The sequence below is a fragment of the Pongo pygmaeus genome, chromosome 6 (genome assembly GCF_028885625.2).
Source record: "Pongo pygmaeus isolate AG05252 chromosome 6, NHGRI_mPonPyg2-v2.0_pri, whole genome shotgun sequence".
NCBI lineage: Eukaryota > Metazoa > Chordata > Mammalia > Primates > Hominidae > Pongo > Pongo pygmaeus.
Window position 1 is genome coordinate 1,132,048 of NC_072379.2, and position 22,520 is coordinate 1,154,567.

The 22,520-nt window shown below is 54.3% G+C and overlaps 1 protein-coding gene across 5 annotated transcripts in view; it reads right to left on the minus strand.

Annotated features, from left to right (window-relative positions):
• C6H7orf50 (chromosome 6 C7orf50 homolog) overlaps positions 1–22,520 on the minus strand; it is a 137,120-nt gene that overhangs the window by 111,447 nt on the left and 3,153 nt on the right. For all 5 annotated transcript variants that reach the window (XM_054494357.2, XM_054494358.2, XM_063667179.1 and 2 more), the window contains exon 2: positions 16,474–16,603. In XM_054494357.2, the coding sequence (XP_054350332.1) occupies positions 16,474–16,603 (130 nt within the window). The remainder of the gene's footprint in view (positions 1–16,473; positions 16,604–22,520) is intronic.

Sequence of the window (22,520 nt, forward strand, 5' to 3'; positions counted from 1 at the left end):
TGCCTGAAATCCCAGCACTCTGGGAGGCCAAGGCGAGAGGATCGCTTCAGCCTGGGAGTTCAAGACCAGCCTAGGCAATGTAGGGAGACTCTGTCCCTACAAAAAATACAAAATTTAGCTGGGCATGGTGGTACATAAACCTGTGGTCCCAGCTACTTGGGAGGCTGAGGTGGGAGGATCACTTGAGCCAGGGAGGTTGAGGCTGCAGTGAGCCAGGATCACGCCATTGCACTTCAGCCTGGGTGACAGAGGGAGACCCTCTCAAAAAAAAAAAAAAAAAAAGTTGCAGTTTCCAAGGACCTCGGGGCGGGTGACAGTGAGGACTCGCTGTAGATGGAAAAGCAAACACGCCCACTGCAGAAATCCTTAGCACACGCAGCTGCTACAAACGTTAACCGCGGCGGTGTCTCACGGTGGCAGAATCAGTCTTTCTGGTTTCTTCTGTAAATTTCTCTGTATTTTCTAATTTCTTTTACTTTAATTGTGTATAACTCAGGAAAAATAATACACATTACTTTTTTAAAATTACATTTTGCTGAGTTCTTTTCTGTTGACCACAAAGAAGCAGCGCTGGCAAACATCTGGGCTGATCACAGCAGCAATGACAGCATTAGATGGAAATTCCACTGACATGGAAACAGTGGGCTTTCTGGAATATGGGGAAGTGGATCCTGTTTTCTTTGGCCCAGAATGAGGATGGTCAGATCTCCATGGCAGTGAGGAAGGCTGGCGAGCCTCCAGTTTCTCGGCAGTTCTTTGGATCTCACCAGTAGGTTGAGAAAGCCCAGCTTAGAGACGAGAGAGGCTGGCCAGGAGCCCAGTGCCAGCTAACAGCCCACCTGCCCTGCGGCCTGGCCTCCACCTCCTCACTCTGAGAGATGCCCGGGAAGGTGGCTGGGACGGCTACCCCCAAAAGGCTCCTGGAGAAAGAGACCACAGGAGTGCCGCACACAGACAGGGCGAACGAGCCACCTCAGACAGGAACACCGTGGACGGCTCCACATAAAGCCAGGAAAGTCCCACGGAACCTGGCAGCTTCCAGCAACGATTGGGCCAATAGCACATATCACGAGCCTTGGAAAAGCAAATGAGCTTTAATTCTGCTTCTCCTAATTCCTAGTACATTAATCGGTTGTCCTCTTCGAAATGGGAGCGCTGTGATCCAAATGGCTAAAAAAAAAAAAAAAAAAAAAAAAAAAAAACAGAAAAAGCGATCACACCATGTGCCAGTGAGGGTGCGGGGTCCGGCCTCAGCTGTGCTCACGGTGGGAACACAAAACGGCAGGGCCACTCTGGAGAAGCACAGCGGCTTCGTAAACATCCAAACATGCATGCACCATGCAACCCGGCAGCCACGTCCTGGGCACTTACCCCAGAGCGATGGAAACGTATGCTCAGGCATATTTACAAAGCTTTATTCACAAAAGCCAAAGCCCAGAGACCCAAACGTTCTTTGCACCATGGATGAATAAGGGGCTATAAAGCAGCACCATCAGGAGCCGTGCAGTGCAGGATCCTCCTGTATCTTGACCGCCGCAGCGGTGGTTACAGAAAGCTACGCATGTGGAAAAATTGCAGGGCACACACACACACACACACACACGCACACATGTACAACCCGCGGACTCTGGACGAGCTCTGTGCGAGGCATCCACGTCGATGTCCTGGGGAAGCTAAGCTAGGCCACACAGGCCCCTCGTAGTTTTTTTTTTTTTAATTTACTATGATCTACCGTTATTTTAAACATAAACTTGCTTTAAGAGAAAGTGCGAGTGAGAGCCCCGATGGCACTGGCTTGCTGAGTCCTCTGTTTTCACGCTGTCCCCCAGCAACCAATGCCCTGAAAGCCATGAGTGCCGGCTCCCGGAAGGCGCCACCCGGGCAGCAGCAGCTGCTCCTGTGCTCTGCAGGCTGGTGCTCTTCCTGTTGGGAGCAGGTGTGCGACCCACATGGCAGGCACACGGACTCGCTTCGGCCATCCACACTGAGAAGATTCCGTAAGCATCACGAGGTGCTGATGGGTCACCACGCCCCACAGGATGCAGAACAGCTGGAATCAGATAGCAGCGCTGGGCAGGGACTCGGAGCTCACCTACTTCACATCTCACACGCCACAGGACTCCTTCCCGGGTCGGCCCTTACAACACCCACCTCGTCCCAGCCCGAGCATTTCCCAGGACAGACTCATTACCTCCTCTTAGACAGCTCTGATTTTCAGACAGCGTGCCTCATCCCAAGCCACCGTCTCTGCCTGTAATTCCTACCCGTGGGTGCCAGCTCTGACTCCCAGGCAAGGAGCGGTGCAGAAACTCTGAGCCATGGCAGGCTTCGAGGGGCAAAGGGGCTCCAGGACCCGGCCTGGACGGCGGGAAGGGCAAAGGGGCTCCAGGACTCAGCCTGGGCGGCGGGAGACCATGCTGTGCTCTGGGACTCTTCTCGAACTTGTCTCCAGGGAGCGAATGGAGAGGCCCGAGCTCAGGAAGAAGTACAAACCTCTCAGTGGCTCAAATTCCCGTCGACGTAGATATTAATTTTATATTTCAAGTTAAATGTCCTCTTGTTGCTCACTGATGCCCTATTCTTCTCCTAATTAGCCCCCAGTGCAGCGGTGCCCATGGCAAGCTTTCCCACTGTAGCAAGGACACAGCCCTGATCATTTCCCACAATAAACGCAGAGTCCTGCCAACCTCCCAAGGGGTGCAGGCCAGACCGTGCAGCCACTGGCCCAGACAAGGACCGGGCTGTCCCTTACTCAAAGTGCAACCACTGGGCCTCTTCCACGTGGCAGGAGATGTACAACTGGAGAAAGAAAGACCTGCTGCCTAAGTGCCACGATCTGTCAGGGCAGAGGCCGCCCGCAGCTGGGGAGTGACCTCAGACGCAGGTCCTAAGCTACAGGTTAAAGATGCAAATGTGCCCCTGTAACCAGCGTGAATTGTGGTGAGCCTGGAGAAGTGCTGTTTCTGCCTTGGGTGGACTCGATGTTTAGACTCGGAGAATGAAACTTCAGCCCCCTGGTCAAGTCCCCGGCAGCCTCTGTGGATAAATCAGCTTCGGTTGGACACGGCTGCTGCCACTCGGCCGCTCAAGGCCTAAGGCTGCTCCTGTTCCACAGGCCGTGATGGGCGCGGGGCCCAAGGGCTAGCACCTTCCCCAGCTGGCCTTCACAGAAGGACTGAGGCCAGCTTTCCCGCGGGCAAGGGAAAGAGATGGTGATCAGGAACACCAGTGAACCAGGGCTGACAAGAGCAAGGAATCGCCAGGCCCAAACCGCGGGGTGAGCCGGGGCTCAGAAACGAGGGTGGCCCGGGAACCATTCTGCCCGGGCAATGGGCAGGTGCCCGAGGCCCCAGAGGGCAGGAGGGGAGGTGGAGGGGCTCACAGGAGAGCTGCCCCTGCTGCGCATGAAGCAGCTGCTCCCACAGGGTTGCAGGGTTGGACGTGGGTGGGAGCCATGGTCACTCTGCAGCCTTCCCAGCAACCCCATAAGCATCAAACTCCCTGTGTTAAACCCCTTCCTGTTCGAGATGCCTGTGGGGATCCTGTTCCGCCTTTATGGATACTGTGGGCATGTCTGTTACTAGGCTGCAGTCCACAAAAGTGAAAGCTCATGCTTTGGCGGAAACAATTCAAAGTCTACTTGCTTAAAAATTCTCATCTTTTGAGATAAATAAGATCCAAAAAGATATGTCTCATTTTATAATAAATCTTTGCTGTTTTTTAGGAGGAGTGTTTCTTGGGGAGAGGGAAGAAACTGTTTGATTTTCATCATGTCTGGGTGTTAAATTTCTCCAAACACTTCTTGGGCATTCACTGAGATGAGAAACGGCCCCGGCCCTGCCAATGCCTACCCTTCGGCAAACACCCCACCACAGACCCAGCCCCCAGGCTCGCCCTCACCGGGGGCCCAGGAGATGTTTGCTATTCAACGCAGAGGACAGGAAATCAGGAGGAGCTGCCCATCACCTCCCAGGTCAGACGCCGTCCACCCCTCGTCATCACACCCCAGGTCAGACGCCGTCCACCCCTCGTCATCGCCCCCCAGGTCAGACGCCGTCCACCCCTCCTCATCGCCCCCCAGGTCAGACGCCGTCCACCCCTCCTCATCGCCCCCCAGGTCAGACGCCGTCCGGCCCTCGTCATCGCCCCCCAGGTCAGACGCCGTCCGGCCCTCCTCATCGCCCCCCAGGTCAGACGCCGTCCGGCCCTCCTCATCGCCCCCCAGGTCAGACGCCGTCCGGCCCTCCTCATCGCCCCCCAGGTCAGACGCCGTCCACCCCTGGTCATCGCCCCCCAGGTCAGACGCCGTCCGGCCCTCCTCATCGCCCCCCAGGTCAGACGCCGTCCACCCCTCCTCATCGCCCCCCAGGTCAGACGCCGTCCACCCCTGGTCATCGCCCCCCAGGTCAGACGCCGTCCACCCCTGGTCATCGCCCCCCAGGTCAGACGCCGTCCGGCCCTCCTCATCGCCCCCCAGGTCAGACGCCGTCCACCCCTCCTCATCGCCCCCCAGGTCAGACGCCGTCCACCCCTGGTCATCGCCCCCCAGGTCAGACGCCGTCCGGCCCTCCTCATCGCCCCCCAGGTCAGACGCCGTCCACCCCTGGTCATCGCCCCCCAGGTCAGACGCCGTCCACCCCTCGTCATCGCCCCCCAGGTCAGACGCCGTCCACCCCTCGTCATCGCCCCCCAGGTCAGACGCCGTCCACCCCTCGTCATCGCCCCCCAGGTCAGACGCCATCCGGCCCTCGTCATCGCCCCCCAGGTCAGACGCCGTCCACCCCTCGTCATCGCCCCCCAGGTCAGACGCCATCCGGCCCTCGTCATCGCCCCCCAGGTCAGACGCCGTCCACCCCTCGTCATCGCCCCCCAGGTCAGACGCCGTCCACCCCTCCTCATCGCCCCCCAGGTCAGACGCCGTCCGGCCCTCGTCATCGCTCCCCAGGTCAGACGCCGTCCGGCCCTCCTCATCGCTCCCCAGGTCAGACGCCGTCCGGCCCTCCTCATCGCCCCCCAGGTCAGACGCCGTCCACCCCTCCTCATCGCCCCCCAGGTCAGACGCCGTCCGGCCCTCCTCATCGCCCCCCAGGTCAGACGCCGTCCGGCCCTCCTCATCGCCCCCCAGGTCAGACGCCGTCCACCCCTGGTCATCGCCCCCCAGGTCAGACGCCGTCCGGCCCTCCTCATCGCCCCCCAGGTCAGACGCCGTCCACCCCTGGTCATCGCCCCCCAGGTCAGACGCCGTCCGGCCCTCGTCATCGCTCCCCAGGTCAGACGCCGTCCACCCCTCGTCATCGCCCCCCAGGTCAGACGCCGTCCACCCCTCCTCATCGCCCCCCAGGTCAGACGCCGTCCGGCCCTCCTCATCGCCCCCCAGGTCAGACGCCGTCCGGCCCTCCTCATCGCCCCCCAGGTCAGACGCCGTCCACCCCTCCTCATCGCCCCCCAGGTCAGACGCCGTCCGGCCCTCCTCATCGCCCCCCAGGTCAGACGCCGTCCGGCCCTCCTCATCGCCCCCCAGGTCAGACGCCGTCCACCCCTCCTCATCGCCCCCCAGGTCAGACGCCGTCCACCCCTCCTCATCGCCCCCCAGGTCAGACGCCGTCCGGCCCTCCTCATCGCCCCCCAGGTCAGACGCCGTCCACCCCTGGTCATCGCCCCCCAGGTCAGACGCCGTCCGGCCCTCCTCATCGCCCCCCAGGTCAGACGCCGTCCACCCCTCGTCATCGCCCCCCAGGTCAGACGCCGTCCGGCCCTCCTCATCGCCCCCCAGGTCAGACGCCGTCCACCCCTGGTCATCGCCCCCCAGGTCAGACGCCGTCCGGCCCTCCTCATCGCCCCCCAGGTCAGACGCCGTCCACCCCTGGTCATCGCTCCCCAGGTCAGACGCCGTCCACCCCTGGTCATCGCTCCCCAGGTCAGACGCCGTCCACCCCTCCTCATCGCCCCCCAGGTCAGACGCCGTCCACCCCTGGTCATCGCTCCCCAGGTCAGACGCCGTCCACCCCTCCTCATCGCTCCCCAGGTCAGACGCCGTCCACCCCTCCTCATCGCTCCCCAGGTCAGACGCCGTCCACCCCTCGTCATCCCTCCCCAGGTCAGACGCCATCCACCCCTCGTCATCACTGATGCCCACGCAGGATGACATCACTACAGCTCTACGGACCAGCTTCCATCACTGACGGCCACGCAGCATGATGACATCACTACAGCTCTACGGACCGGCTTCCATCACCGACGCCCACGCAGGATGACGACATCACTACAGATCTACGAGGGCTTCCATCACCGACGCCCACGCAGGATGACGACATCACTACAGCTCTACCGACCGGCTTCCATCACGACGCCCACGCAGGATGACGACATCACTACAGCTCTAAAGACCGGCTTCCATCACCGACGCCCACGCAGGATGACGACATCACTACAGCACTACCGACCGGCTTCCATCACCGACGCCCACGCAGGATGACGACATCACTACAGCGCTACAGACCGGCTTCCATCACCGACGCCCACGCAGGATGACGACATCACTACAGCGCTACAGACCGGCTTCCATCACCGACGCCCACGCAGGATGACGACATCACTACAGCTCTAAGGACCGGCTTCCATCACCGACGCCCACGCAGGATGACGACATCACTATAGCGCTACAGACCGGCTTCCATCACCGACGCCCACGCAGGATGACGACATCACTACAGCTCTAAGGACCGGCTTCCATCACCGACGCCCACGCAGGATGACGACATCACTACAGCGCTACAGACCGGCTTCCATCACCGACGCCCACGCAGGATGACGACATCACTACAGCGCTACAGACCGGCTTCCATCACCGACGCCCACGCAGGATGACGACATCACTACAGCTCTAAGGACCGGCTTCCATCACCGACGCCCACGCAGGATGACGACATCACTACAGCTCTACCGACTGGCTTCCATCACCGACGCCCACGCAGGATGACGACATCACTACAGCGCTACAGACCGTCTTCCATCACCCACGCGCCTTTCTCGTTTTGTTTTGTTTTCTAGAGACCAGGTCTTGCTACGTTGCCCAGGCTGGCCCTGAACGCCTGAGCTCAAAGGATCCTTCCACCTCAGCCCCCCTAAGAGCTGGGACCACGGGCCTGTGCTTATTCAAAAACAGACAAAAAGGAAGCCCATCGTTGCTGCTACGGGAATGCTGCCGGCATCACACGCCGCCCATCTTCTCATCCGGAGAGCCACACGATGTTTCCTTCAGAATTCAACTGAGACCAAAACAAGAAAACCACAGCACAGTGCTTACCCAGCAAAAATATTAAAACACCAGGCTTCTGGGTTAAGCCAGAAACAAAAAAGTAGTTCTGCTTTGGAAAATGTGAATTATATGGCCATATTAAAGATGATCACCTCTATCATACAACACTGGCTCAAAAGTCCTAGCCGTTGCTAGAAGAAAAACAAAGACGGCATAAGCACGAAGTGGAGACACACCTGCCATTCTCTGCAGACATTTTCACTTACTTAAAAAACCCGATCCAAGAGAATCAATTGACAATAGAATTAGAAAGCTCAGCATCGTTGTTAGCTCTAAGATCAACATCCAAATTATCTGTAACTTCCCAATACACCATCAATAACCATTATGACGCACCAAAGGAGGAAACAGACTCAAAAGTATCAAGAATCCTAACAAGAAACAAGCAAGACCTTTCCAGAGAAAACCATAAAACTTTCCTGAATAACAGAAAAGACAACCTCAATAAGCCACAAAAAAATGTTCGTGGAATAGAAAAGCTGATTCCAAAATTCAGACAAATAAAAGGCCAAGAACACTGTCCAAAAAAACAATGAAGGAAGTTTCTTATGGCCAGGCAAGGTGGCTCACGCCTGTAATACCAGGACTTTGGGAGGCTTGAGGAGGGAGAATCCCTTGAGCTCAGGAGTTTGAGACCAGCCTGGGCAAGATAGTGAGACCCCATCTCTACCAAAAAAAAAAAAAAAAAAAAAGAGGTACTTACTTTGCTAGATATTAAAGCATATATTTTTTAAAAAACTAAAGTATTAAACAGTGTGGTAAGGACCTCACTAAATAAATTACGGTATAACAAGATAATGGAATACTATGAGACTTAAAAAAAATAGGCTATTGTGGGCCGGGTGCGGTGGCTCACGCCTGTAATCCCAGCACTTTGGGAGGCCGAGGTGGGAGGATCACGAGGTCTAGAGATCGACACCATCCTGGCCAACAAGGTGAAACCCCATCTCTACTAAAAATACAAAATTAGCCAGGCATGGTGGCACGCACCTGTAATAGGATATTCTAACCAGGATTCCAAGACAATTCAAATGATAAAAGAATTGTCTTTTCAACAAGCAGTGCTGGGGCAAGTAGACATTCACATGCAGAAGAATGAAACTGTATCTCCACCTCACACTACACTCAACAATTAACAAAAAACAAATCAAACACGTAAATGTAAAGCCAGACACAGGGGCTCACGCCTGTATTCCCAGTACTTTGAGAGGCCAAGGCAGGAGGCTCGCTTCTTAGATATGGCATCAAAAGCACAGGCAACAAAAGAAAAACAGATCAGCTGGTCTTGAACAAAACTGAAATCTTAAATGCCTCAAAGGACATCAAGAAAGTGAAAGAGAAGCCACAGAACGGGAGAAAATACCTGCAAGAGCACTTCCCAGACACACCAGGATATCTAGAATCAGAAGGTCACACATCACAGTCATCACAGTGCTGGCGAGGACACGGAGAAAGTGCAACCCTCGGCTGGGCGCAGTGGCTCACGCCTGTGATTTCAGCGCTTTTGGGAGGCCGAGGCGGGCGGATCACCTGAGGTCAGGAGTTCAAGACCAGCCCAGCCAACAAGGCGAAACCGTGTCTCTACAAAAAAATACAAAATTAGCTGAGTGTGGTGGCATATGCCTGTAATTCCAGCTACTTGGGAGGCTGAGAAAGGAGAATCACTTGAACCCGGGAGGCAGAGGTTACGGTGAGCCGAGATTGTGCCACTGCACTCCAGCCTGGGCAACAAGAGCAAAACTCCATCAAAAAAAAAAAAAAAAGGGATAGAATGCTCAACAAAAGATTTTAAGGCAAGTGTATCTTTCTTTTAGAACAAAAGAAGTTAGATCCCTATCACACATAAAACAAATTTAAATTGGTTCTAAAAAATATAAAAGAGAAGCACTTCTTTCAGAAGAAAAAAACAGAAGTCATAAAGAAAAAAACAGACCTTACGTCAATTATATCTCAATAAAAAGCTGTTTTTTAAAACCACATACTCAGAATGATAAGCCTACACCTATAAGAGCAGCCAAAAATTATACCTCAATAAAAAGCTGTTTTTTAAAACCACATACTCAGTATGACAAGACAACACTTACCAGAGAGACCAAGATTAAGAAGCTAGCAGCACCACGTGTCAACCAGGGTGGTGAGGCGCCAGGACCCTCACGCTTCTTTTTTGTTCAACACTTTTTTTTTTTTTTTTTTTTTTTTTTAGACAGGGTCTCGCTCTGTCACCCAGGCTGGAGTGCAGTGGTGCAATCTTGGTTCACTGCAGCCTCAGGTGATTCTCCCATCTTCGCCTCCCTAGTAGCTGAGACTACAGGTGTGGGCCACCATGCCCGGCTAATTTTTGTATTTTTTGTACAGACGGGATTTCAACATGTTGCCCCGGCTGGTCTCAAACTCCTGAACTCAAGTGATCCTTCTACCTCAGCCTCCCAAAGGTGCTGAGATTATAGGCATGAGCCACCGTGCGCGGCCAGCACCTTCTCAAAAAATTAACCACACACTTACTATAGGATCCAGCAATTCCGGTCCTCGGAACGAAAGCATAAAAAGACACAGATGCAAATGTTAACAGCACATTCATAACAGCCCCAAGCTGGAAACAACTCAGTCTCCAAACCCTGGTAAACGGATGAGAGAATCTGTGATCATTCCACACCATGGACTATTTTACTCAGTCCCAAAAACGGATGGACACAGGGCGTAGCGTGGCCGGCAGGCGGCCCATGGACTATTACTCAGCCCCAAAAACGGATGGACACGGGGCAGATGGACTATTTTACTCAGCCACAAAAACGGATCAAAAACGGATGGACACGGGGCAGCGCGGCCGGCAGGGATGGGGGAGGGAGCCGGCCTCCTGCTGCCTACACAGGCCTCAGGGAGACCACACAAGTTCTCGGGGTCTCAGTTTTCCCACACGTAAGACAGTTCCTCAGGTTCCACCTGCCTTTCAGCCCTGTACATACATGAGTTCAAAATTCAGTCGGCAGACAACCTGGCATGCAGCAGTCAGACAGGAGAAAATAAAAACAATGTGGGTGCAGGTGGGTGGAATTCTACTAAGAAAAACAATTCGGGCTCCCAGGGAGTCTCCGCAGACACCAGCCACCACTCAGCCCCAAGAGTTCAATGACACAATCCCACTGCCAGGGCAGTAATGCTTCTTGGGGCAACATACCACTGGTCTGAAGTATTTTGGCTCAGAGCAAATTCTCAAGGCCATGAAGTTCACAGCCTCATTTGATGGTTTTATAGAGCTGCGGGCTTCATGCTCAAGTAATTCACATTGATTTTCAAGATTACAAAAGCAGCAAATCGAGAGCCTCTACACACCGGCCCAAGCCGAGTAGCCCTGCTCCCTTCCGCTGACCACCACCTGCGCCCCGCGTTCTGGCTGTACGAGGCGCAGGCCCCACAGCCAGGCGGTCACACCGGGCGGGTTTACAGCCAAGACCACGAAACACCCAGGGCCAGAAAGGCTGAACCTGGGAACGTGGTGCCCTGGGCTTACTGTGGCCCACGAAGCCTTCTGCAGCCACCGCACTCACACAGGGCAGCGTGCCGCACCCACCTGAAGCCACCGCACTCACACAGGGCAGCGTGCCGCACCCACCCGCCGCACTCACACAGGGCAGCGTGCCGCACCCACCCACCGCACTCACACAGGGCAGCGTGCCGCACCCACCCGCCGCACTCACACAGGGCAGCGTGCCGCACCCACCCACCGCACTCACACAGGGCAGCGTGCCGCACCCACCCACCGCACTCACACAGGGCAGCGTGCCGCACACACCTGAAGCCACCGCACTCACACAGGGCAGCGTGCCGCACCCACCCGCCGCACTCACACAGGGCAGCGTGCCGCACCCACCCGCCGCACTCACACAGGGCAGCGTGCCGCACACACCTGAAGCCACCGCACTCACACAGGGCAGCGTGCCGCACCCACCCGCCGCACTCACACAGGGCAGCGTGCCGCACCCACCCGCCGCACTCACACAGGGCAGCGTGCCGCACCCACCCGCCGCACTCACACAGGGCAGCGTGCCGCACCCACCCGCCGCACTCACACAGGGCAGCGTGCCGCACACGCCTGAAGCCTTGTCTGAGCCCCCAAGGTCCTTACACAGCACCTCGACACATGGACCCTGCCCTCGACTGAGCCTCCACCAGCTCGCAGCCGGCCACAGGAAGGGATCCTGGTCTCTGCTAGTGGGCTCCATGAGGTAACCAGAGTCAGAAACCAGGGGTGAGTCTCTTCCCTAGTACCAGAGGGCCAGGTAACTGAAACCAGCACAGCACCCACACCTCTGCCCCTGGCACCTCCAGGCTGCTAAGAATCTGCTGTCAAGATGCTTGTGTGGACGCAAAGTGTTGCACACATAAGGGATTCTTATGAGGCAGAGGAAGCCAGGGGGGTTCTGCTGACATGCTGACAGCAGTGGACTGAGGGAGCCCACCTTCCATTTCCAGGCAGCCAACAGCAGCAGGGAGGTGGCCGGGTCATCACAGGGGCCTCCACACCAGCAGCCACTCGGCTGGCTCTGCATGGGGTGTCAGGCATACGCCGCCTTCCCCCACATACGGCTCCGTGGCTTCAGACGGAAACAGAGAAGCCAAGGGTCCCCTTTAGTGAGACTGGAGAGGGAGGGGGAGGGCGAAAGACAGAAAGACCTGCTGAGTCACATGACCTCCCACCACATCCACCGACCCCAAGGGATGCTGGGCAGCAGGCCTGGCTCAGCCGGGGCCCCACAGTCCTCCCGAAGGACATGTGTCATTTGAAACCTCATCCTCACAACCCACTCAAGTGGGAAACCAGGCCTGGAAGGGTTAAAGGAACGTGAAAACAGAACTCCTAAACCCCAGCTCCCTGGGGAGGACTTAGCTATGAAACAGGAAGCAGACAGGGCAAACCCTGGGACCCCTCTGGTCCACAAGAGGAAAGGCCCGAGGCGCCAACCCCAGCGGCAGAACCTCCTGCCCGCAGAGCTGAGGAGGACAGAAGCGGCAGGTGCCAGTCCCTCCTAAGACCAGCGGGCAATCATACAGCCCAGTCACCAAGACATGAGACAGGCCCGTGGGAGCAACTGTTCCTCCTGCCGGGACCACCACAGGCCACCCACCTCCCCAGCACTCCAGGCCAGCAGGGGCCTCCGGGATGGGGAGCTCAGCAAACAACACCCAGAGCCGAGACCCTGAGGCCCCGGTGCCCAGGACCGAGGAACGGCCAAACCTCACCAGTGCCAGACAGAGGTACCAGGGACTGAAGCCTGGGAGAGTGAGCGTACCCGGCCCAGGAGGCTTCCCGGGCCAAGCCCACAGGCCTGAGTGGGAACCGGAACGCTGAGGGAACACTCCCCAAGGGGCGATGAAGTTCCCATCACTTGGGGACATGGCGGCGATCCTGGCGCAAGCTCAGAGTGCTCATCCTGTGGGAAGAGGCTGCACGGGGCCCCAGGAGTGGCCGCTGACCCGCAGGCTCCCCAGACGGATGTTGCTGGGAGGACAACACAATGGCCCATGGGGGGACACAGGCTTCTCCATCCTCGATGGTGGATTCCGGAGGTTCATCCAGGATCCACTGGGGAGGGGAGGGAACCAGCGCAGTACTTTTCCACAAGCTCCCCCGGAGCCCAGGAATGCTGCTCCCCAGGCCCAGCCGCCCACCCTTCTAAGCACTTAGGTTCAGCTTCAAAAAAATGCTTGAAACTTTTTTTTTTTTACAATTTCCCATGAGAACCAGAGAAAGTCAGCAAGGAAATATCCATATTAGCAGAGACACCCCATTTCGCTGGGAGACTGGCTCCCAGACACACAAGAACATGAGCCTCTGAGCCCCCACACTCCATCTGAAAACCCTCCCAGTAGCCTGGAAACTGGCCACAGGGGCATGCACTTTGCAGAGAATCCAGCTGAAGGCAGCTCCCTCCGCCAGCTCCCTCGGAAGGAACAAGGAACGTGGCTGCCGACCCCTGCTGGTGAACCGGGCTCCACCGAGACCACATTCCCTGGCTTCCCAGGCCCTCTTCCCACTGCCAGCTCCTCCAAAGGCTAAGGAAACGGCTCCAGGTCGCTTCCCAGCGCTCAGTGGGGCGGGCCTGAGACCAACTCCGCGCCACTGGCCGGAAAGCCAAGTGAGAGCTGGTGACTGCCAGCAGCCGCGTGTTACGGACCAGCAGAGTCCAGCCCTCAAAGCGGAGCTGAAGGAAACAAAGGCTTTCTTCTTTCCCCTCTTGCTTTCCAGCTTTCTTTAATCAACACGTATTTTAATAATGAAAAATAATCACATACTTTAAAATAATTACTTGAACTTAAACAAAAGGACAGACACCACTCCCTCACTTGGGTACGAGTTTTAACCTCTGCCCACAGTCACCGTAAGTCGAGCTTTCTTGGGGGTCCCGCCAGTGACCAGCGGCCTGTGTGGGGATCAGGCAGGAGGAGGGTTCACCAAGAAGGGATAGCCAGAAGCCTCTTGACTCAACTCAAAAAGTCCATGGTGACGCCGCGCCCACCAAAGTCGTGTGTGCCTGAGGCTCTGCGGAATTGGGACTGGGCTCAACCACAGAACAAGAGCTCCAACAGCTCTCGGGAAACCAGAGTCCATCTGGAACCCAAACCAAAAAGCACAACTGGACCTCAGGCTGTGAAGAAGGCGTGAGTAAGAGGCAGTCGGCCTGGGGGACACAGGAATTCAACAGCCTGCGGAGGAGGAGCCGAAATTCAGGGTGAGGCTCAGGTGGAACGCTGGGCTGCCTGCTGACCTGCTGCACGGGAGCCGCAGGACCTCTGCACCTGCCAGGCCTCGGCCTCTGGGTGACCTTGGGGTGTTCTGCTAAAGAGAGCCCGGGACAAGCTGTCTGGCTGTGCTGGGGGTGCTGTCTGGCTTCCCTCGCCCAGGGGGTGGCAGTGAGAGATGACCCTCCGAGACAGCCAGGACCTCCTCTAGGCACACACCCCAGCTTCTCCCCTCCACCCACGCCTGCTGAGCTGCCTGCAGCCACAGACGTGGTGAACGTGATTTCACACCACCTTCCAAGAGCTCAGCACTGCCTCACTGGACAGGATCCCAGAGTGAGATGGGCCACACCCAGCAACCAGGCACACTCCACCGTCCCGGGCATCCATGGCTGGGTAGCCCAGGGACCCCTCCAAGCGCCGGCTGTGCCCACCTCCTGCTGGAAGCCACTTTGAAGAAGGGCCCGTGTGGGCTCCCCCTTTTCACCTCCCTTTGCACAGCGGCCCTTTTCTCATTTCATGAAAAACAGGGCCACATGCCACCCCACATCTCACAATGGCACACCACCCTGGGCATGAGACCTCCAGCACTAAACAATGGCAGAGCTTGAACCCTGGCATCACGCTGGGGAAGTGAACAAATGTAACAAGCCAGCATCGGGCCCCTGCACAACTCAGGGACCCAGTGTACCTGTCACTTACTGATAGATCTTTAAAATAAATTCTGAAAATATGTGCCCCAAACCACAGAATGGTCTCAAAGTTTAAGGACTTCAGTAACAAAGCTACGACAACACTCTCGTTCCCATTTACTCACTGTGTCAACAAGGGTGCTCAGCACTGAAATCTGACATGAGAACAGGAACAAAGCCCGTGGAAACCCGCTTTCTCTCCAGCAATGGCAGCGTGGATCCACAGGTGAGTGCACCAACCGCAGAGACACGGAAAGCCCTGCCCTTCCACGGGGTGGTAACACGGGGTGACAATGCCCTTAACACCATGTGATGCACGCATCGTCAGATTTCACTTTATGTAGAATCATTTGTGAAAATTCCTCATCTATTATGCTGTTTCCATCAACTGCATGCTAAGGGTAAACACAGCTCAACGCAGAAGAAAAATTTTAACACTCAGAACTTGGTGGATAAAAAAATTTTTTATATTTTCAAATTTAAATGTATATGCATCTTTTTGTGGAAGATAAACATGATACAGTACATAATAAAATACTTTCAAGAATAAAAATGCAGGGCCTGGCGCAGTGGCTCACATCTGTAATCCCAGCACTTTGGGAGGCCGAGGTGGGTGGATCACGAGGTCAGGAGGTCGAGACCATCTTGGCTAACATGGTGAAACCCCGTCTCTACTAAAAAACACAAAAAATTAGCTGGGCATGGTGGTGGGCGCCTGTAGTCCCAGCTACTCAGGAGGCTGAGACAGAAGAGTGGCATGAACCTGGGAAGCGGAGCTGGCAGTGAGCCAAGATAGCGCCACTGCACTCCAGCCTGGGTGACAGAGCAAGACTTTGTCTCAAAAAAAAAAAAAAGAATAAAAACGCAGGCTGGGTGCGGTGGCTCACGCCTGTAATTCCAGCACGTTGGGAGGCTAAGGCGGGTGGATCACTTGAGGTCGGGAGTTTCAAGACCAGCCTGGCCAACATGGTGAAACCTGGTCTCTATCAAATATACAAAAAACTAGTCGGGCGTGGTGGTGTGCACCTGCAGTCCTGGCTACCTGTGGGGCTAAGGCAGGAAAATCACTGGAACCCAGGAGATGGAGGTTGCACTGAGCCGAGATCCCACCACTGCACTCCAGCCTGGGCGACAGAGACTGTGTCTCAAGAAAACGAAAAATAAAAATGCATAACTTTAGGAGAAGATGGCTCACGTGTCTTTTCAAGTGAATGGTGGTGGATACTCAAATCTCAATGTTATTCATAATCCGCTGCACACAGTTTAGAAAGTGATACCAATAGGTGATTTTCAAACGGACAATAATCATGTTATTCGACATGAACATTTCTAGATGTGCATTTTTAAACACAGGCTTTCAGGACACGCCCCTTCACATGCCCAGGTGAGGAGCCGCCCCTCGCACCTTCCCAGGGCACAACCGAAGGCCTGCTGTAGGCCCTTCACCATCTTGCACGCCGCCACCAAGTCCCCTACACAACACGGCACCCCAAACAGCAGTTTCCCGGCGGCTAAGAAAGGCAGTCATAGGGTTTCAACTCAAAATTTACTAAAATCCTTCTGCCCTACAATCGCTTCTGGAAGGCACGAAGCCCAACCTTGCCTCCGCACCTGTTCCAGCCTCTGCTCCACAGAGACCAGCATGCTGAGCTGCCCCCTCTCCTTCTGGATCAGATAACAGGTGGACCCCAGAGGGCAGGGCCAGTGAAGCACAGGCGGCCTTACCTTGGAGCCGGCTCCATTGCCACTTGGCGCAGCCTCAGGGCCCAGCAGTGGCCCCTCTGCTGACGCCTTCTTCAGCTTTTTGTTCTTTTTCTCCGTCACTTCAGGAACTTTTCTCTTCTGTTTTGCCATCCTGCAACAGAGAAAATAAATTGCTGAAGACAAGGAAATAAAAGGCTTAACTCATGTAAGATTTTTAAATAAAAAGAGGTAGGGCACTCTCCCATTAAAAAAAAAAAGTATTTCAGAAAACATGGAAAACATATAAAAGTTAAACTCAAACCCCCACGTTTCATAATCTCTGGACAACCAATTTGACACATTCTGGTGTATTTCTTTCTGTCTTTTTTTTTTTTTTTTTTGAGTCAGGGTCTCACTCTGTCACCCAGGCTGGAGTGCAGTGGCGCGATCTCGGCTCATCCCACGCTGTCACCCAGGCTGGAGTGCAGTGGCGCGATCTCGGATCATCCCACGCTGTCAACCAGGCTGGAGTGCAGTGGCGCGATCTCGGCTCATCCCACGCTGTCACCCAGGCTGGAGTGCAGTGGCGCGATCTCGGATCATCCCACGCTGTCAACCAGGCTGGAGTGCAGTGGCGCGATCTCGGATCATCCCACGCTGTCACCCAGGCTGGAGTGCAGTGGCGCGATCTCGGCTCATCCCACGCTGTCACCCAGGCTGGAGTGCAGTGGCGCGATCTCGGCTCATCCCACGCTGTCACCCAGGCTGGAGTGCAGTGGCGCCATCTTGGCTCATCCCACCCTGTCACCCAGGCTGGAGTGCAGTAGCGCAATCTCGGCTCACTGCATCCTCAAAATCCCAGGCTCAAGCCATCCTCCCACCTCAGCCTCCTGAGCAGCTGTAACCACAGGCGCGTGCCACCATGCCTGGCTAACTTAAATTTTTTGTAGAGGCAGGGTCTTGCTATGCTGCCCAGGCTGGTCTTAAACCCCTTGGTTCAAGCCATCCTCTGCCTCGGCCTCCCCAAGTGCTGGGGCCACTACCGTGAGCCACCGTGCCCGGCCCCATTCGGTCTTTTTTCTGAGTGTTTTTATTTAACATAGCTGCAATCATACATGGATTACATATTCTATATTTCTAACTGAACATGAACACAAAGCGTTTAAGATTAAGAGAAATACCATTTTTAGTGACAGTATCATAATTTCCCAAAGGTGAAAATCTGCCTGCTCTCTAATTACTGAATATTTTGAATTGTTTTCACTTTCTCCTATCATGGGCTCACTCGTGCTCCCCATCAACTAGGGAAGCTATGGCACCACACGGGCTGCGGGCACCAGTCCTGCCCATCACAGGACACCTGGCCCCCTCGGGTGGAGGGGCTCAAGGACCACCATGAGTCTGGGGTCTCCTCTGAGCGTGCAAGGAGCATGGAGCAGGCCACGTACGAGGGTGGATGCGGCATTCGAGGGGTGTGTGGTTAGGCCTTTCTCCAGCACAGCTGTCTCCAGAACACCATGCCAGGACGGAGAAGTCCAGGGATGGCAGAACCCGTGTCCTCTGTGGACTGTGATGAGGGAGCCGAAAGAGGCAGCTGAGGCCACCAGACCTGGGAGCCTGCTGGAGGGGCTGGGGTAGCAGGCCCTGGGCCCCTGATGGAGGGGTGCTGGCGGCTGTGGCCAGGACCTAAGGAACAACCTGGGGTGGGGGGTGGGCAGGGACCAGGCTGCTTCTAGGAGGCAGAAGCAGGGGCCCGGCCCACGCCTGCTGCTGCAGTGAAGCCTCCTGCATGGGCTCACTCATGCAGGACAGCAGGAGCAGAAGCAGCCCTCACCTGACCCCATGCCCCTGTTCCCACCCCTTCCTTCCTATCCCCACCCTCCCCAGGGGCACCCGCTCACCCACACTCTTCCCTACACTCCTCCCCACCCTCCAGCTCCCAGTCTCCTCTGCCGCCCCCACTGGGTGCAGCCTAAAAGGAGCTGAGAACAGAAAAGTGTCCTGCAGAGCCCCAGGCTATGTTGGCCCCCCGGGCGGGTGGGGGCAGGGGGGTGTGCCACAGAGGTGCTGGGGAGCCAAGAGACAGGAACTCAACAACCAGCACATGCAGCATGCACGCTGCTTCACCACGGCCTCCCGCCCCGACGGCTCAGACACACACCCACAACGGACCACGTCAGTAAGCCAGGGAACACCAAGAAAGCCAAATCCCACCCCAAAATTAAAACAGTCCAGGCACAGTGCCTCACGCCTGTCATCCCAGCATTCTGGGAGGCTGAGGTGGGAGGACTGCTTGAGCCCAGGAGTTTGAGACCAGCCTGGGCAACATAGCGAGGCTCCACGTCTACAAAACATTTTTAAAAAACCGCTGCGCTTGGTGGTGCACACCTGTGGTCCCAGCTACTCAGGAGGAGAGGTGGGAGGACTGCTTGGGCCCGGGAGGTCGAGGCTGCAGTGAGCCATGACTGTACCACTGCACTCCAGCCTGGGCAAAAGAATGAGACCTTGTGTTAAAAAAAAAAAAAAAAAAAAAAAAGTAAAGCAGGAAAGGTTACAGAAGAGCGGCAGTTTCAAAAGGATGATCATCACTGAAAGGGCCTGGCAGCATTGAGCCCACCTAGAGCCCAGGTGTGGTCTAAATACCACTCGCTGTGAAAAAGAGTCAGAGGAGGTCAAGACAGGCCTGGGATGCCAGGTGAGGCCAGAAACCAAGGAGACAGTCAAAGAGCAAAGGCCCTGTCCAAAGGGCAGAGCTGCACAACGGCTCCCTCCATCCCACTCGGGGCTGTCACTGGTAACAGCATATTGAAAGAATATTCCTATTGTGGAATCAGAAAACTCCAAGCCCCTTATTCTTTAATTGAGCCTTATCTTTAAAAAGCATCAGAAGCCAGAGGCTACAGATTTCAATTAGCTGTGTAATAAGAAATCTTGGAAGAATGAGATACTGTTGACACAGGGGCTCTGGAAAGACAAAAGACCATGCCAGCCAATTACCTTGTGAGAGAAATAAGAAAAGTTCAGCAAATATTTACACACCCATTACTATAAAAGTTAAGTCAAATCTATATTCATTCTGTAAGTTATCATTTAAAAACTTAATCACTATGTCTATTTGCTAAAAAGGGATAAAAGACTTTTCCATATTATGGAAAGGTTCCTTTTAATAGTTCTAAGGGAAAGTGACTCAAGCTTTGAGATAATGAATGTTTGTTATGGAAAATGACGTTTACTTTCATTTACTGTCAACTGATTTTCAACAAGAGTGCCATGACAATTCAGTGGGAAAGACAAATGGTGCCAGGACAACTGGCTACCAACATATAAAAGAACGAATTTGGAGCCCTACCTCACACCATACACAAAACTAACTCAAAATAGATCAAAGTCCTAAATGGAAGAGCTAAAACTATAAAATTATTAGAAGAAAACACAGGATTAAATCTTCATGACCTTGGATTAGGCAATGGCCTCTTACATATGGCACCAAAAACAGGCGGCAAAAGAAAAAGAGATAATAAATTGGACTACAACAAAATTTAAAACTTTTGTGCTGCAAAGGATGCCAGCAAGAAAGTAAAGAGACCGAGTGCAGTGGCTCACGCCTGTAATCCCAGCACTTTGGGAGGCCAAGGCAGGAGGATCACTTGAGGCCAGGAGTTCCAGACCAGTCCCGGCCACATAGCAAGACCGCATCTCTACAAAAAATAAAGCAAAAAGAAAACCCAGGCTGGGCGCGGTGGCTCACGCCTCTAATCCCAGCACTTTGGGAGGATGAGGTGGGAGGACTGCTTGAGCCCAGGAGTTCAAGACCAGCCTAGGCAACATAGTGAGGCTCCATCTCTACAAAAAATACAAAAAATTAGCTGGGCACACCTGTAGTCCCAGCTACCTGGGAGGCTTAAGTGGGAGTCGATGACCTGAGCTCTGGAAGTCGAGGTTGTAATAAGCCATGATTATGCCACTGCAACCCAGCCTGGACAACAGAGTGAGAACCTGTCTTTAAAAAAAAAAAGACCACCATAGTATTGGAGAAAATACCTGCAAATCACATATCTGACAAGACACTAGTAACCAGAATATACAAAGACCTCTAACAACTCAACAATAGGAGACCAATAACCCGGTTTTTAAATGGGGAAGGGATCTGAAGAGATGTCTCTCCAAAGAAGATACACGAATTACCAACAGGCACATGAAACGCAGCTCAGCATCATGGGTCATTTAGGAAATGCCAATCAAAAAGAATCGAACACATCTCCATAAAAATGTGTACAATGATGTTCATGGCAGTATGTGCCTAATATTCAAGCGGCGGAAACAACCTCCGTGTCTGTGCATCCATGGACGAAGGGGGAAACAAGACGTGGTGTATTCACACAGGGGATACTATTCAGCCACCAGAGGAAATGGGATACTGACATGTGCCACAAGACAATGAACCCAGAAGACACTGTACCGGGCAGGAGAAGCCAGACGCCCGAGACTCCACACTGCAAAATTCCACTTCTGCGAAAAGCTCAGGATACGTAAATTATACTGACAGAAAGGAGATGAGAGATTATTTAGGGATAGGGCAAGCGGAGGGAAGAGTGGGTGACCACTAAGGGGTACAGGGTTTCTTGCGGCAGAAGGAAAAAGTCTTGAAATTAGATTGTGGTGATGGTTTCACAATCCCTCGATATACTGCAAAAAAAAAAAAAACAAAAACAAAAAACTATAATCCCTCTCACATTATTTACCATAAATTAAAAAATATAACACCCAAGTGCGGCTGGGCACGGTGGCTCATGCCTGTAATCCCAGCACTTTGGGAGACCGAGGTGGGCAGATCACGAGGTCAGGAAATCGAGACCATCCTGGCTAACACAGTGAAACCCTGTCTCTACTAAAAATACAAAAAAAAAATTAGCTGGGCGTGGTGGCAGGCACCTGTAGTCCCAGCTACTTGGGAGACTGAGGCAGGAGAATGGCGTGAACCCGGGAGGCGGAGATTGCAGTGAGCCGAGATCCAGCCACTGCACTCCAGCCTGGGCGACAGAGTGAGACTCCATCTCAAAAAACAAAACAAAACAAAACAAAACAAAACAAAACACCCAAGTGCTACTTTATGATAAATAAATAAATGGGAGAAAGATCATTTGCTATAATGTTTGTTTTGAGACAAAATTTAGGCTGGAACACAGTGGCATGATCACAGCTCACTGCAGCCTCAACCACCCAGGCTCAAGCAATCCTCCCAACTCAGCCTCCAGAGTAGCTGGGACTACAGGTGTACACCACCACGTAGCTAACTTTTGTATTTTTTGTGGGAATGGGGTTTCGCCATGTTTCCCAGGCTGGTCTCAAACTCCTGGGCTCAAGTGATCCTCCCACCTTGGCCTCCCAAACTGCTGGGATTACAGGCGTGAGCCACCACATCTGGCCCCAAAATATATATATATATATATATATATTTTAATTAGCTGTGCATGGTGGTGTGTGCCTGTAGTCCCAGCTACTTGGGAGACTGAGGCAGGAGAATCACTTGAGCCCAGGAGTTCAAGGGTGCAGTGAATCACGATCACACCACGATACTCCAGCCTTGGCGACAGAGCCCGAGACTGTCTCTTAAAAAAAAAAAAGGGCGGGGGGGGGGCAAGGCTGGGCGCGGTGGCTGACGCCTATAATCCCAGCACTTTGGGACGCCGAGGCGGGCAGATCACCTGAAGTCAGGAGTTCGAGACCAAGCTGACCAATATGGTGAAACCCCATCTCTACTAAAAATACAAAAATTAGCCAGGCGTGGTGGCATGTGCCTGTAATCCCAGCTACTCGGGAGGCTGAGGCAGGAGAATCACTTGAAACCGTGGAGGTTACAGTGAGCAGAGATCGTGCCACTGCACTCCAGCGTGGGTGACAGAGTGACACTGTATCTCTAAATAAATAAATAGGCCGGGTGCGGTGGCTCACCCCTATAATCCCAGCACTTTGGGAGGCCGAGACAGGCAGATCACAAGATCAGGAGATCGAGACCATCCTGGCCAACACACTGAAACCCCGTCTCTACTAAAAAATACAAAAAATTAGCTGGACATAGTGGTGGGAGC